At 41.4% G+C, this 14300-nt stretch overlaps 2 protein-coding genes across 2 annotated transcripts; one reads left to right on the top strand and one right to left on the bottom strand.

Annotated features, from left to right (window-relative positions):
* Positions 1-5144: 5144 nt before the first annotated feature.
* Positions 5145-12997, top strand: LOC114582270 (olfactory receptor 6C74-like). Its single transcript, XM_077917975.1, has 2 exons — positions 5145-6026; positions 12977-12997. The coding sequence occupies exons 1-2, from the start codon at positions 5145-5147 to the stop codon at positions 12995-12997; spliced, it is 903 nt and encodes a 300-aa protein (XP_077774101.1).
* On the bottom strand, positions 9919-10899 carry LOC114581951 (olfactory receptor 6M1-like). Its single transcript, XM_028702682.2, has one exon. The coding sequence runs from the start codon at positions 10897-10899 to the stop codon at positions 9919-9921; it is 981 nt and encodes a 326-aa protein (XP_028558515.2).
* Positions 12998-14300: the final 1303 nt, after the last annotated feature.

Here is a 14300-nt window from a genome sequence, read left to right as displayed (position 1 = left end):
CAGAGATCATAGAAATTTTGCCTGAAAGCCATCTAGCTTAGGCAGGTCACCATTATGCCAGACATTTGCAGCGTACAGGAGTTGGGAAATGGATTTTGCGTTGAAAACCCTTAAGGCTGCTGGAACATACTTGCCGCCCTTTGTGAAAAAGAATCTGAGTATGGCTAGCTTTGTGATCTCCACCTTTTGATGGGAGGTTTGCCAGTGGTGCTTCCAAGATCTTGTATGATGGAATGTGAGCTCTAGATAACTGAAGTTCAAGGTTATGGCCATCCAGTACCCGTTTAACTTGGGAGAAGCTTCTTTTGAATACTAAAATTTTAGATTTTTTCATAATTAATGGATAAACCATTTCCAGAACAGTAATCTGAACAAATGCAACCAAATTTCATCAAACTGTTTTAAAGATATGACTTCTGGGGAGCAATCATTGAGGAATGAAGGTCTCTTGCCAGCTCTTTACTGGCTGTAAATTATTGTAATTATTGTATAGTGTAAATTATTGTTCCATGGCAGCTGTCAAACACAGTCAGGCATCAGATATGCAGAATAATTCTTCGACTGTAAATTACAGATATGGTTTAAGGTGTGATATAGTGGTTAGAGTGTCCAGGGTTCAAATCACCTCTGAGCCATGAAGCTCACTGGATTCCTTGGAAAAGTCAGTTCATCTCAGCCCAGCTCACCCCACAGAGTTGTTGTGAGGAAGACTGGGAAAGGTTAGAACAGTGCTTTCCAAACTATGTGTCACAATATGTTAGTCTGTCGGCTACAGTATATACTGCAAGGGCTCCCTGCACTCCTCCCAGGAACTGGAAAGGTGGTAGTTAACCTTCGGTTTGCTAGTAAAACTGAATTAAAAGGTAAAGGGGCCCCTGACCATTAGGTCCAGTCGTGACCAACTCTGGGGTTTCGGCGCTCATCTCGCTTTATTGGCCGAGGGAGCCGGCGTACAGATTCCAGGTCATGAGGCCAGCATGACTAAGCCGCTTCTGGTGAACCACAGCAGCGCACGGAAACACCGTTTACCTTCCTGCTGGAGTGCTACCTATTTATCTACTTGCACTTTGACGTGCTTTCGAACTGCTAGGTGGGCAGGAGCTGGGACTGAGCAATGGGAGCTCACCCCGTCGCGGGGATTCGAACCACCAAACTTCTGATCGGCAAGTCCTAGGCTCTGTGGTTTAACCCACAGCGCCACCCGCGTCCCTATGGGATACATAGAATATCCCAGCCAATATTCAACATCAAAATTCAAAGAAGAAAGAAGGCAGGGAGGAGCAATGTGATAACAACTCTTGATCCCAGAATAGTAACCAACCACTTAGAAGCTACATATACAGACTGTGAACTTCACAAACTAGTTTGTGGTAGTATGATATGAGCCTCTTGCACCAGATTTTTCTTTCTTTCTGCTCTTCTGGGAAGCAAAGCTAAGGTTCTTGGTGTATCACGAATAACTTGGCTTGGGGACAAGAAACTGCAGCAGTTCCATAGCTGAGCCCCATACACAAATATTCTTCCAGATTAGTTTGTTGTGGTGGGAATCAAAGCTCATGTCTCTGGTGTATCCTAATAAAGTGAGAGCTAATATCTCTCATGCTAAATGTTGTCTTAGGAACAATAAGCTGCACCATTGCCTATGATGAGTGGTTGCCTCTTTAAGCTTCAGAGAGTGAATAGCTCTCCTGCAAGCTGCACAAGGACACGAATGGGTAACATTGCATGCCGTAGGATTCTTCATGGTAGCAAAGAGATGGATAAATGCATGGCATAAAATTTGCAGAGCTTGTTGGCTTGTGATGTAAGGAAGTGGAAAAAAAATCTTTTAAAGAATGGAGGATACAGAAATCGCTGGAGGCAAAATTGTATGCTACATTGTATTTTCCTTCGTATGGTGGTTTTAATTTTGCTGGACTGACACATTTTTAGTTGTTAGCCTCCGCAAGACAGGAAAGGGAGGAGAGATAATATCACAGTTTGGAGTTGGATCCAATGATCTCTGCACCAGGATTTGTCTACTTTCTCTGTGCACCCTCCTGCTTTCCTAGATCTGTTCTGTGGGCTCCCCAAACCCTCTGGATCTGATTTGGACAGGTGCAGAGAGAGGAAGTCCTGTTGTGCAGGCAGAAGTACTTCCACCATTGGGACAACTTGATTGGATACAATGTAGTGACAATGATACACTATGCATGCGAAATACACATATTGATGTGTTTGGTGTGGTGAAAATATATTGTGAAATTGTGTGTCCTCTAATCCAGCACTGTGCTCAGATTCATATATACTTTTCTTCAATGTGGAAAGCACTAGTCCAAATGGAGAAGTCTGAAATTGCATATGTTTCTTTAAACTCAAGGTACTTTCTCAGTCCTGGCTTAAAGGTACATGGCTGGAGGTAGTAAGACTTCTGAAAGCCAGTGGCTGAGAACCACATGAGGGGGAGAATGCTCTTGTGCTTGGATCCAGTTTGCGGATTTTCCAGAGGTATCTGAGTGGTCACTGTGAGAATAGGATGCTGGACCAGAGGAGCCATCAGCCTTATTTAAGTATGAGGGCCACAATACATTTTGAGCAACTTTCTGAGGTCACATACCTATAGCTGGTGAGACCAGACACAAAAGTTGGTAGAACAATTAAAATAATTTATACCTTTGCATAGTAGGCTAGTCTCTCTCTCTCTCTCTCTCTCTCTCTCTCTCTCTCTCTCTCTCTCTCTCTCTCTCTCTCTCCCCACACATACACACACACACACTTCTGTCCATCTTCCATCCAAGCAAGGAAGATGCATTATCAGAGCTCAAACTTGCATCCCAGGCAGTCAAAGTTACTCGTGGGTGATTGTGAAGCAGGGGCAGTGCGGGATGTGACCAAGGGAATGGATGTGAGGATGGTGAGAGTGTTGAGGACTTGATAGAGGGGCCTGGAGGTCTGCATTTGCCCCTTAAAACTGAGGTTCCCAACCCTTGGCTTAGACCAATTTCTGCCCTTAGCAAAGGCAGCTCAATCAGGAAGTTGAATCAACTTGTCCTTTGATGGGAAGTCCATTCGCAATGATTATACATGGCTTGGTCTGAGATTACCAAGGCTGAAAACATGAGGCAAAATGTTTAATTAAATAAGTAATCATTATAATTATAGCCCATCTCTCCTGCAAGTAGCTCAAGATGACACACATGGTGCTTCTCCACTCTCATTTTATCCTCACAAGAACCCGGTGAGTAGGGCTTTTTTCAGCCTGAACTCGCAGGAACTTGGTTCCATCACCTCTCAGGTGGGTGCCATTGCCATTCTAAGAGGACAAGGGAGGCATTCATGGTGAGGTCCAGCACCTCTTTTTCTAGCAAAATAGTACTGCCTGTGAGGTAGGTTAGGTTGATTGGCCTAAGGCCACCCAATGGGCTTCAAGGCTGAGTAGAAATTTGAAGCTTCCTATCCTAGGTATTGATCTGCCTCTTCAAACATGAAAACACGCTGGTTCCCTCAAAATCTGAAGGTTCATGAGCCATCTGTTAAAATGGGAGCCCTCAGGTAAAAATAATAATGAAATAGGCTAGACGTTTAGAAACAATTATTGTCCAACTCCCCTCAGTTATACCTGGCTTGGTTCAGAATATCTGGACCTAATCCCTATTAAATTTATTTCCAGCCAAACCCAATTTGTTTCCTGATCTTTTCCCCAACCTACCTAGCCCAGGCATTTCATTATCCCTTTGACCTGCCCATCAGAGTTCCTTTTAAGCTCACTTCCCAAATCTCCCCCTCTACCTCCCAGCCCACCTCACAGGGCTGAGAGAGACCCTTGCCTGAAAGCCCCTGACTGAAATACCTTTTGTGTTTGTTCACATCAGTGCATGAAATCTGGAGGATGTTAGAATTCCTGCTCCATGATTGCAGTCATGGGATTTTTGTCTTTCACATGACGGTTTATGTTTTGACTCCACAGAGTGGGAAGTGACGGTGACAGGATGTTTGTGTTACTGTGTTCCATGAAGTGGGACTATTGTCCTTTGTTTTTCTCTCTTTGCTGTCTGATGCTAGAGAGAGAGGGAGCCATGTTGCAGTGCTCAGTGTGTGTTTATATGTAAATAAAGTAGATTAGCCAAAATGCTGAGTTGCTGAGGTCTGCTACTCAAGCTGCGAAGACTCTGCTGATCCCTAAGTGTGCCGATGTCTGTTGGCATTGGTCGCTGTGATGTTTGGGCTGAAGAAAGCTTTTGAAGCTCCCAAATGATCGACCAGGAGGGAGAGAATATGCCATTCAGTCATGTGTCTCTGCCAGGGTCCTACATGAGTGTAGGACAAGCTCCTGACAGAGACATGATGGTCCCTGGAGAGGGGATTAACCCTGCTGAATTTCAGGCAGGTTGCTAGCCAATAAAACCATTTGTCCTCCAGGTTGTTGTTCTTTTAAAGTCTGTACTACACTGATGTTTTTAATATTGCACTTTACTGTGTACTGACTGTGTACAATGTTCTAGATGGTGCTCATTGTGTCCACAAGACCTAGTGACACACATACAGAAGTACTAATAAAGAAAGGATCAGAAAATAGAACACAGCTATTTAAAAAATTGCACTAGTAACCTAACAAAAAAATATGGCTGAAAATATTTTTTATTGAATTTTCCATAAAGGCCCATTTTATATTTAGAAGTATATAAAGCACATGGTACATATGATCATGAAGGGCATGGTGCATAAAAATATTTGCAGCCCTTGTGTAAAAGTAGCATTACTGCGCCTACAAAATGTGTCTCTTGCTACCAAAATAGACAAGACAGGACAGATCATGGACAACCTCAATAACATCAGGGAGATGTACTGATTTGGATTTTCTGGACAAAGAACATGAGAAGCTGAGGTCAGGAGAGAGAGAGAGAGAGAGAGAGAGAGCGCGTGAGAGAGCGCAATTGTGGTTACAAGGTTCTAGAGGTTAAGCAAGGATGGGCAAGAGATTGCCCTGGGTCAGTTCCAGCAAATCACCTATCATATCTCCTAGCAATGGTACTGCTGAAACTTAATGGTGAAAGAAAACAAATAAAAGAATAAAGTTGAATAGAAACCCATATTTACAGTGGTTTATAAACACTGAATATTGACTCTGGATACCTCTTCTGTTTACTTCTAGGAACATGTTAACAATGAGGAACAGCACCATGGTCAGTGGATTCATACTTTGGGGTTTAACAGATAACCGACAAGTTGAAATATTGCTTTTTAGCCTCCTGCTGGGCATGTATCTTTTGACAATTATATGGAACATAGTGATTATTACAGTTACACTCGTGAATCACAGTCTCAACACCCCAATGTACTTCTTTCTGCGACACTTTGCAGTCTTGGAGATTGGGCTCACTAGCACCGTCCTCCCCAAAACTTTGGCCAACCTGGTCAATGGCCAACGAACTATCTCTCTGCCTGGTTGTTTCATGCAGATGTATCTATACCTGGTTGTGGGAACCACAGAGTTTGCTCTGCTGGCGGTCATGTCCATTGACAGATATGTGGCTATCCGTAACCCTCTTCACTACTCAACCATAATGAATGGCCAAACCTGCTCATTGATGGTGCTCTGCTCTTGGGCTGGGGGATTTTTGCTTATCATGGCTCCAGCAATTACATTATTTCAAATGCCCTTTTGTGGTCCAAATGCCATGGACCATTTTTTCTGTGACATTGGGCCTCTGATTAAACTGGCATGCACAGATACAAGTCTTCTGGAACTCATGGTTCTCCTCACCGCTGCTCTTTCTCTCCTTGGGACCTTGACTATAAACATTGCATCCTATATCAATATTATTTCCACCATCATGCGCATCCCATCTACAATAGGGAGGAAAAAGTCTTTCTCTACTTGTGCTTCTCACATCATGGTGATCTCCATCAGTTACGGTAGTTGCATTTTCATGTACATAAAACCAAAAGGCACCAGTGAATTAGACTTCAGCAAAGGGGTGGCCCTTCTGAACACTGTCGTGTCTCCTCTCCTGAATCCATTCATTTACTGCCTGAGGAACAGACAGGTCCAGGATGCCCTGAGAGCTGGATTTAGACAGTGTATCACATTTCACAAGAACCCAGTATGATTGGGGAGAGCATCAGGCAAACATAACTTCTGATATGAAAATACGTTTTACAGCCAGCTTAAAGGTTAAGGCTCAAGAGACTAATTTTAACACCTGGGACCAGAAACAAAGAAACAAATAGCTTTGCATTAAGACTTTTTAAAGATGGACATTCCTTCCCGCTTGGTGAAAAGCATGAAAGACTTCTCTCAGAGCCACTTTCCCCTGTTGCGTCAGAATGAGCTTCCCTAGCCAGACTCCCCATTTGCAACTCACCCCAGGGAAACAAAGGTAGCAGCTATATTAAAAAAAAAGTCAAACACACACACATGAAGGCACAAGAAGCTTAGAACTTTATTTAAATGCCTTGCAGGATGACAAGGGAAACCCATGTAAAACTTCAGCACAGCAGTACAGCTAAAAGTGATTATGTTAAACCTGTCAGATCGCCTAATATCTCCCAGTTTAAGGATGCCAGGATATATGTTGAATCTTATTGGCAGGAAGGGTTATGTTAAGTTGACAGGAAGGCAGTGCCAGATTTATGTATAAACTAAACGAGCTATAGCTTAGGGCCCCACTCTCTTTCGGCCCGCCAAAAACAAATAAATCACTATTAATATACTTCTTAATTGTATTTCAGTTCAACAATTACTTTGATAAAATACATATTTTGTTAAGTTCAAATGGCTTTAGATACATATTAGGTTCATAAATTACCATATACTATTCATCACAAAAAACAGTGACAATTTGTTGTTGACAAAGGACAGCTGGACATATAAAGGGCCCCATTACCTTTAGTAGCTTAGGGCCTCATCAAACCTAAATCTGGCCCTGCAAGAAGCTGAATCAATCAGCTAGGAAATTCAAATGCTCATCACAGATCCCTTTGGTATTTAATCTTACAAATGTTCCTAGATGTGTTTCTTTGTAAAGTAGTGGGAGTTGTTTGTTTTAGATATTAATATGTAAATAAAGCCAGGGAACTTCCCTGGCAGCAGAAAACATATATACAGTGGTAGCTCTGGTTAAGAACTTAATTTGTTCTGGAGGTCCGTTCTTAACCTGAAACTGTTCTTAACCTGAGGTACCACTTTAGCTAATGGGGCCTCCCGCTGCCGCCATGCCGCCACCGTTTTTGTTCTCATCCTGAAGCAAAGTTCTTAACCCGAAGTACTATTTCTGGGTTAGTGGAGTCTGTAACCTGAAGCGTCTGTAATTTGAAACGTCTGTAACCTGAGGTACCATTGTATAAACCCTGTATGTTTGTACCATGAATCTACCTTTCTTTCCTGTAATATTGGTCCTATTGCAGTGGTATTAAAGATGCTCTAGTTTTCTGGGGTTTTTCCTTTGAAATTGTGTGTGTCTTTTTATTTTTGGTAAATTCCCCACCTGGAAAACGGACCTTCGGAAGTGATTTTTTCCCCTCATGACACTTCTCAACTATGATTTTATTCCACCCCACTCCCTAATCCTGCAATCTTCAATATAGGCAACAGAATAACACATAAATATTTTAGAACGGCTTTTATAACATGCAAAATGAATTCAATTAGATAGTAATAGAAATGACTTGCCATATTTATTGTTTCTTTCTTTGAAAAAAATTAAACCCACGATTCAGCCAAATAAGATAGTCATTGCCCTCAAACTTACAATTTAAAAGTTACAACACACACACACACACACACACACACACACACACATTGAGAGGGAGAATGGGGAAAGGGCAATCAACCACTAGTTCTTAGATACAAAGTCCTTATAACAATCAGCTGGAATGGAAATAGTTGGAAAAGAGGAGGGGCCAAAAGTTGAATGTTTCTTGGCTGAGTCAATGGAGTGACCCTGCCCCCTCCATCTGTTGTAGCCTTATGGAATGTCTGCTGCCAAGTGATGGTTGAGGGAGATGGAGAACATTTCTCAGGAAAGCTGATGAAGTGGCTCTTCCTTCTATTACACATTGACTTATTATGCAGTAGGCTTCAAAAAACTAAAACTACCATTTGTAAATTGAATGTTTGGAATAGAATTCTCAAAACATCTGGGTGTTAGAATTCCTGCTCCATGATTGCAGTCATGGGATTTTTGTCTATCGCATGACGATGTATGTTTTGACTCCACAGAGTGGGAAGTGACGGAGACAGGAAGTTTGTGTTACTGCGTTCTGTGAAGTGGGACTATTGTCCTTTGTCCCCCCCCCCTTTGCTGTCTGATGCTAGAGAGAGAAGGAGCCATGTTGCAGTGCTCCGTGTGTGTTTATATGCACTTAAAGTAGATTAGCCAAAATGCTGAGTTGCTTTTTTTAATAATGTTTATTACTTTTACAACAATTTAAACAAAAAAGAAAAAGCACAGAAAAAACAATACATTACAATACAAAAAACACTAAAACATTAAACTAACAAGACAAAAGAAAAACAGTTTAAAAAACACATCAAAACAAAAAAGAAAAATAAGAAAAAAAATTTTCCCCCAATATCTTATCTTTCTTTCTTTCACATATTTCCTCGACCTCCTCACACCTCCTTTTTTGTATTCCACATCTATTAATTATTTCAGCAATTCCTTTCCATCGTCCCCTGTTTTCTATCCTATAATTATCTTAACACATTTTAACCTTATTTTTCCTTTAATACTCTATTAATCTATTTATATTTAATTCCTTATAACATTTCTACTAAAGCCATATCACTTCATTCCAACATTCTTCTAGCATTCATTAATATATATTTTTTATGACACCAAAATGCTGAGTTGCTGAGGTCTGTTACAGGAGCTGTGAAGAATCTGCGGATCCCTAAGCGTGCCGGTGTCTGTTGGCATCAGTGGCTGTGATGTTCAGGCAGAAGAAAGCTTTTGAAGCTCCCGAATGATTGACCAGGAGGGAGGGAACATGCCAGTCGAGCATGTGTCTCTGCCAGTGTCCTACTCGAGAGTAGGACAAGCTCCTGGAAACGGGAATGTTTTAAAAGTTCCTATGTTTCCTGGATGTAAGGAAAGTTTCAATATGTTTTTCAAACTCAGGAATGCAACAGGGAAAAAGAAGGAAAGAAGGACACATGGTTTCTAATAGGCTATTGGGCAGAAGGAGGATGCTGTCTCCAATGTCTGTGTGTTCTCTTTCATCCTCCACTGAATGGCGATGGTTATCAGGGCTGGAATTAGGTTTGATGAGGCCCTAAGCTACTGAAGGTAACGGGGCCCTTTATATGTCCAGCTGTCCTTTGTCAACAACAAATTGTTGTTTTTTGTGTTGAATTGTAATTTATGGACCTAATAGGTATCTAAAGCCCATTTGCACATAACAAAATATGTATTTTATCAAAGTAATTTTTGAACTGAAATACAATTAAGAAGAAGTATATTAATATTTTTTTAAAGATATTTATTAAGATTTTCAAAGTATTACAAAATGAAAAAAGAAAAAAGAAAAATACAAAATAAAAATAGTTAAAAACAATTCCATCTTTCCATTACTTATCTTTCATTTGCTTGTTTCCCGGACCTCCTCACACCTCCCTTTTTTGTATTCCAATTCAATTTGTTGGTTCAGCAAATCCTTTCCCTCTTTGTTTATCCTAGTCTTTAATCTTAAAATATTGTAACATTAAATTTTTACCTGTTAATAATCCATTTTTTTCATATTCCTTATAGCATTATAGCTAAAAACCACTTAACTTCTTATCCAACATCATTCTAACATTCATTAATTTTACAACATTTCTGTAGATAGTCTTTAAATTTCTTCCAATCTTCTTCCACCGACTCTTCTCCCTGGTAAGAAGAAGTATATTAATAGTGAATTGGGGGGGGGGGGCTAAGCTGTATCCAGCACTGATGATTACCCTTCCTTCCTTGGTAAGCTTGTCTTCAGCTTCTTTGTGGTGCATGGGAGTCTGGACACGGTGTCTTTCAGCACCTCCTTGACCTGCTGATTCCTCAGGGTATAGATGAATGGATTGAGCAAGTGGGTGACAATACAGGTCTGGAGGGTCACAGCTTTCTTGAGGCCAAAGGAAAAGCCTTTGTTGGGCACGATGTACATAAAGATAGCACTTCCATAGAAGACGGAGGCCACCGTGATATGGGAAGCACAAGTGGAGAACGCCTTTTTCCTACCTGTTGTAGATTGGATGCGGAGGATGGTGGTGATGATATACAGGTAGGATACCACTGTCAGCATCAGAGAGCTCAAGAGCACAATGGTCGAAAGGGAGAACTCAATCATCTCCAGGAGGGCAGTGTCAGCACAGGAAAGTCTTATCAATGGCTCAATGTCACAGAAGAAGTGGTCAATTATGTTAGGACCACAAAAAGGTAGCTGAGAAATAATGATGATTGGAGAAAGGACTGAAAAGAAGCCCCCAAACCAGGAGAGAAGCATTAGCTGGATTGTCAAGCGTATATTCATTATGATGGAATATCGGAGTGGGTTGCAGATAGCAACATACCTGTCCAAGGACATGACAGCCAAGAGGATGAATTCAGTGGTGCCAAGAAAGAAGTAGAAATAACACTGAGCGATACAGCCAGATACGGATATGGCCTTCTTCTTTGATAAAAAGTCCTTCATCATCTTGGGAGCAATGGCTGTGGCCACCATGGCATCCAGGAAGGACAGGTTACAGAGAAAGAAATACATGGGGCTGTGGAGTCGGCGGTCAACCCATGTTGCAGTAATGATGACCACGTTGCCAGTGATGGTCAACATGTAGACCAAAAGGAGCACCACAAAGAAAACGATATCCACCTGCCAGTCTACCGAGAAGCCCAGCAAGATGAATTCGTTGACTTTGCTTGTGGTTTGGTTGTTTTTGTACATCTGGGAGGTACCTAAAAAACATAAACTGATTTCAATGTGTACTCGTTAAGTAAATGCACTGAACTCAATGTACTCAGGAGATAAATATCTCAAGCACAGGTGATACTTCGATACAGAAGTATAGAGAGAAGAGTGGGTGGGGGAAAATGAACAAGGACTTTGTTTTGTCTTCTCTATTAGATGTCCCCAAGTCCTACTTTTATGAGAGAGGGATATAAATGTATGTAGGGTTCATTTTTTAAAAAGGATTTTGAGTTTCCAGCTTTAGTATTTTATCTGTGGATTGATCGACCTACATACTTTATTTTTTATGTACACTGCCCAGATAACCTTAGTTGTGGGATGGCATAGAAATACCATGAAAAATAAATACATAAATAGTTCTGTATTAGTCTGCAGTGTGACAGTTCAGAGGCTACAGGAGGGAAACATTAAGCTGTAGCCTAACAAATTTTACTCACTTTCGACCTGTTGAAATTAAAGGACCTTGCTTAGTCGTGCTCATTAATCTCAATGAGGCCAGTCTAATTAATATCGGATACAGTCCACTAAGTACTGAACTTACCAGTTGTGTTTCCTCTCTTCTGCCTGTAAAGATATGAAGAAAAAGCCATTTTAAAATGTGTTAAATAAAAAAGCAGAGCACATAAATCTCATCCCATCACATAATGAACATTGTAAGCTCCTGGCAATTGTATTCTAAAAAGCAAAACACAAAATCAAATAACAGAAATCAAAGCAAATGCCAAAATAGAAAAGTTGTGCTCTTTGATGCAGCCTTAGGAGCAACAATGCAGATTTCAGAGCACGTCTATGTGAGTTTTGATGATGTTTGTGTGCTGCTTTTAGTAAAAGTAAAAAGCAGGAGGTGGGGGGCATGGAATAATAGCAAGAGAAGGCATTCATTCTCACCATTCTTTGTCCCTGGTATCTGTAGGATATCTATGTGATGAGGTGCCTTCATTGGTGGTTTCTAACTCAAATTCCCATAAGTCTTCATTTTCTGTATTTCATGGAGAGATTCCCAAAGGAATAATGGTTGCAAACAATTAAGAATTAGTAGGCAAAATGTTAGATGCTCTAGACCAGGGTGGTTAATTTGTCACCATCTAGATGCTGAAGAATTCCCAAATCTTGCCGGCCCATCAGCATAATCAACATCAAGGGATATTGGGAGTTGAAGATTCGCACTACAGTGGTACCTCGGGTTAAGTACTTAATTCGTTTCGGAGGTCCGTACTTAACCTGAAACTGTTCTTAACCTGAAGCACCACTTTAGCTAATGGGGCCTCCTGCTGCTGCCGTGCCGCCGGAGCACAATTTCTGTTCTCATCCTGAAGCAAAGTTCTTAACCTGAAGCAATATTTCTGGGTTAGTGGCGTCTGTAACCTGAAGCGTATGTAACCCGAGATACCACTGTATATGGTTTACAACTTCTATTTTCAATACTATTCTATTCTATTTTCTATTCTTTTCTATTTTCAACTGACAGTGCATGTCTACTCAGAGGACACTCCCACTGAATTCAGTAGGACTTTCTCCCAAGTAAACACGTACAGGGCTGAAGAGCAAGTCCCACTGAACTTAATGTAGCTTTCTTCTGAGAAGACATGCATAGAATTTCACCGTTGTGGATTCAAGATGGTTCGAGCACAGTTCAGAATTGTGGGGTTTTTTTGGGGTGAGAAGCAGCAGATCTTCTGTAATAGCAGAAAGTTTGTGCTACTGCTACTACATGACCTTTGAGGTCCCTTCCAGCTCTCTGATACTAGGTAGGAGACAGTGTGTCTCAGTGGTCACTCAAGATTTGTGTGTGCAGAGGCATTAACTTTGACCCATCTGTGGCACTCAGCTGGTCAGGCAGCAATGCACCTACACCTATGGGGCTACCAAAAACCTGTAGCTCCTTCAATCCCACTTCTGTCCCAACAAACGCAGTGCTACCACCACTAGGACACTGCTGTCTCAGCTCTCATGAGCTGATGGTGATCCTTACTTCTCTCTTTTCTAAGGTCACATGAGTAAGGATTCAAAGAATTGGAACAGCAATACGAAAGTGTTTGCATTGGAATAGGAGGTGAAACAGCCATGGAAATGATACTTTGGGGAGTAAATGAGACTTGTGGCTTTGGGAGAGTTACATGGAAGAGATAGCAAGGCTAGAGAGTTACACATTTTGCTCTTGGGCTTGAGGTTCCCCATCTTCCTTCTCTCGGCGGTGCTACATGAGATTCCCATGGGGGCTATTATCATCTAGGGTTGCCATTTTTCAAAAAATCCAGGCAGAAAAGTTATTGAGATTCCTCCCCCCCCCCGAAGTAGTTGGAGCTACTTTTTAGCTATTTGGAGCTATTTTTCGATAAATCGGCAAAAACAACACTGCCGACATGACTTGCCATACGTCCTGGATATGTCCAGGGAATTATGGGCATATGCCAACCCTACTTACTCATTCTTTAATCATCAATTCCATCAAGCCTGACAAATGATCGTCATATTGAAATCCGAGGTAAAGTTGTTTCAGTTTCATTTCCTTGGCTGATAGTCAAGGAAAGCTCTGTTCTGCTCTATTTACTAATCCCAGCAGGAAATGAGCATGCTTCATTTTTGTGAACAGAGAAATTGAGGGGGAACCATTTCACCAAAATTTATCCAGGAAGGGGCTCTTGAACAGTTTGCTGAGGGTGGGGCTCACCATTACCACAGCTTCTTCTCTCTCTCCTAACAACCACCACCAAGCTTGGAAGTGGTGTGGTGTGGGGCAGCAGCAAGTGTGATGGGAGCCTGGCCATTATTTTTCACTCCTCACAGTACCCAGATCTATTGCTATTCTAAGGCATTTTGGTGGTGATGATGAAGGAAGATTTACTACCCTCCACTCAAAATGATGGGAAATAATTGGGAGGAAAATCTACTTCCTTTATTGGGTATGTGTGGATGACATGATCTGTGTGTGCCCCCCCCCAGCCTTCTTGTCACCTGACCCAATTTTATACTTCTGTTACTTTAACCTACTTTAGAGGTAACTGATTTTATGAAATCACTTATTTATACTTATCCCCGTCCCAGAGGATCAAAGTAAGGATGAGGCACTTTTGGAACAAAACTAGAATTTTATTTACATAATCTTGATGAGAGATACAGCTTAATGGGTTCTCTAATAAGGCAGTGGAGGCAATGAGAGATTTTACTTTCTTGGGCTCCATGATCACTGCAGATGGTGACAGCAGTCACGAAATTAAAAGTCGCCTGCTCTTTGGGAGAAAGGCTATGGCAAACCTAGACAGCATCATAAAAAGCAGAGACATCACCTTGCCAACAAAAGTCCGTATAGTTAAAGCCATGGTTTTCCCAGTAGTGATGTATGGAAGTGAGAACTGGATCATAGAGAAGGCTGATTG

The sequence above is a fragment of the Podarcis muralis genome, chromosome 13 (genome assembly GCF_964188315.1).
Source record: "Podarcis muralis chromosome 13, rPodMur119.hap1.1, whole genome shotgun sequence".
Taxonomy (NCBI): domain Eukaryota; kingdom Metazoa; phylum Chordata; class Lepidosauria; order Squamata; family Lacertidae; genus Podarcis; species Podarcis muralis.
Note: the sequence above shows the minus strand (reverse complement) of the source record. Positions and strands in the feature narration are given on the sequence as shown.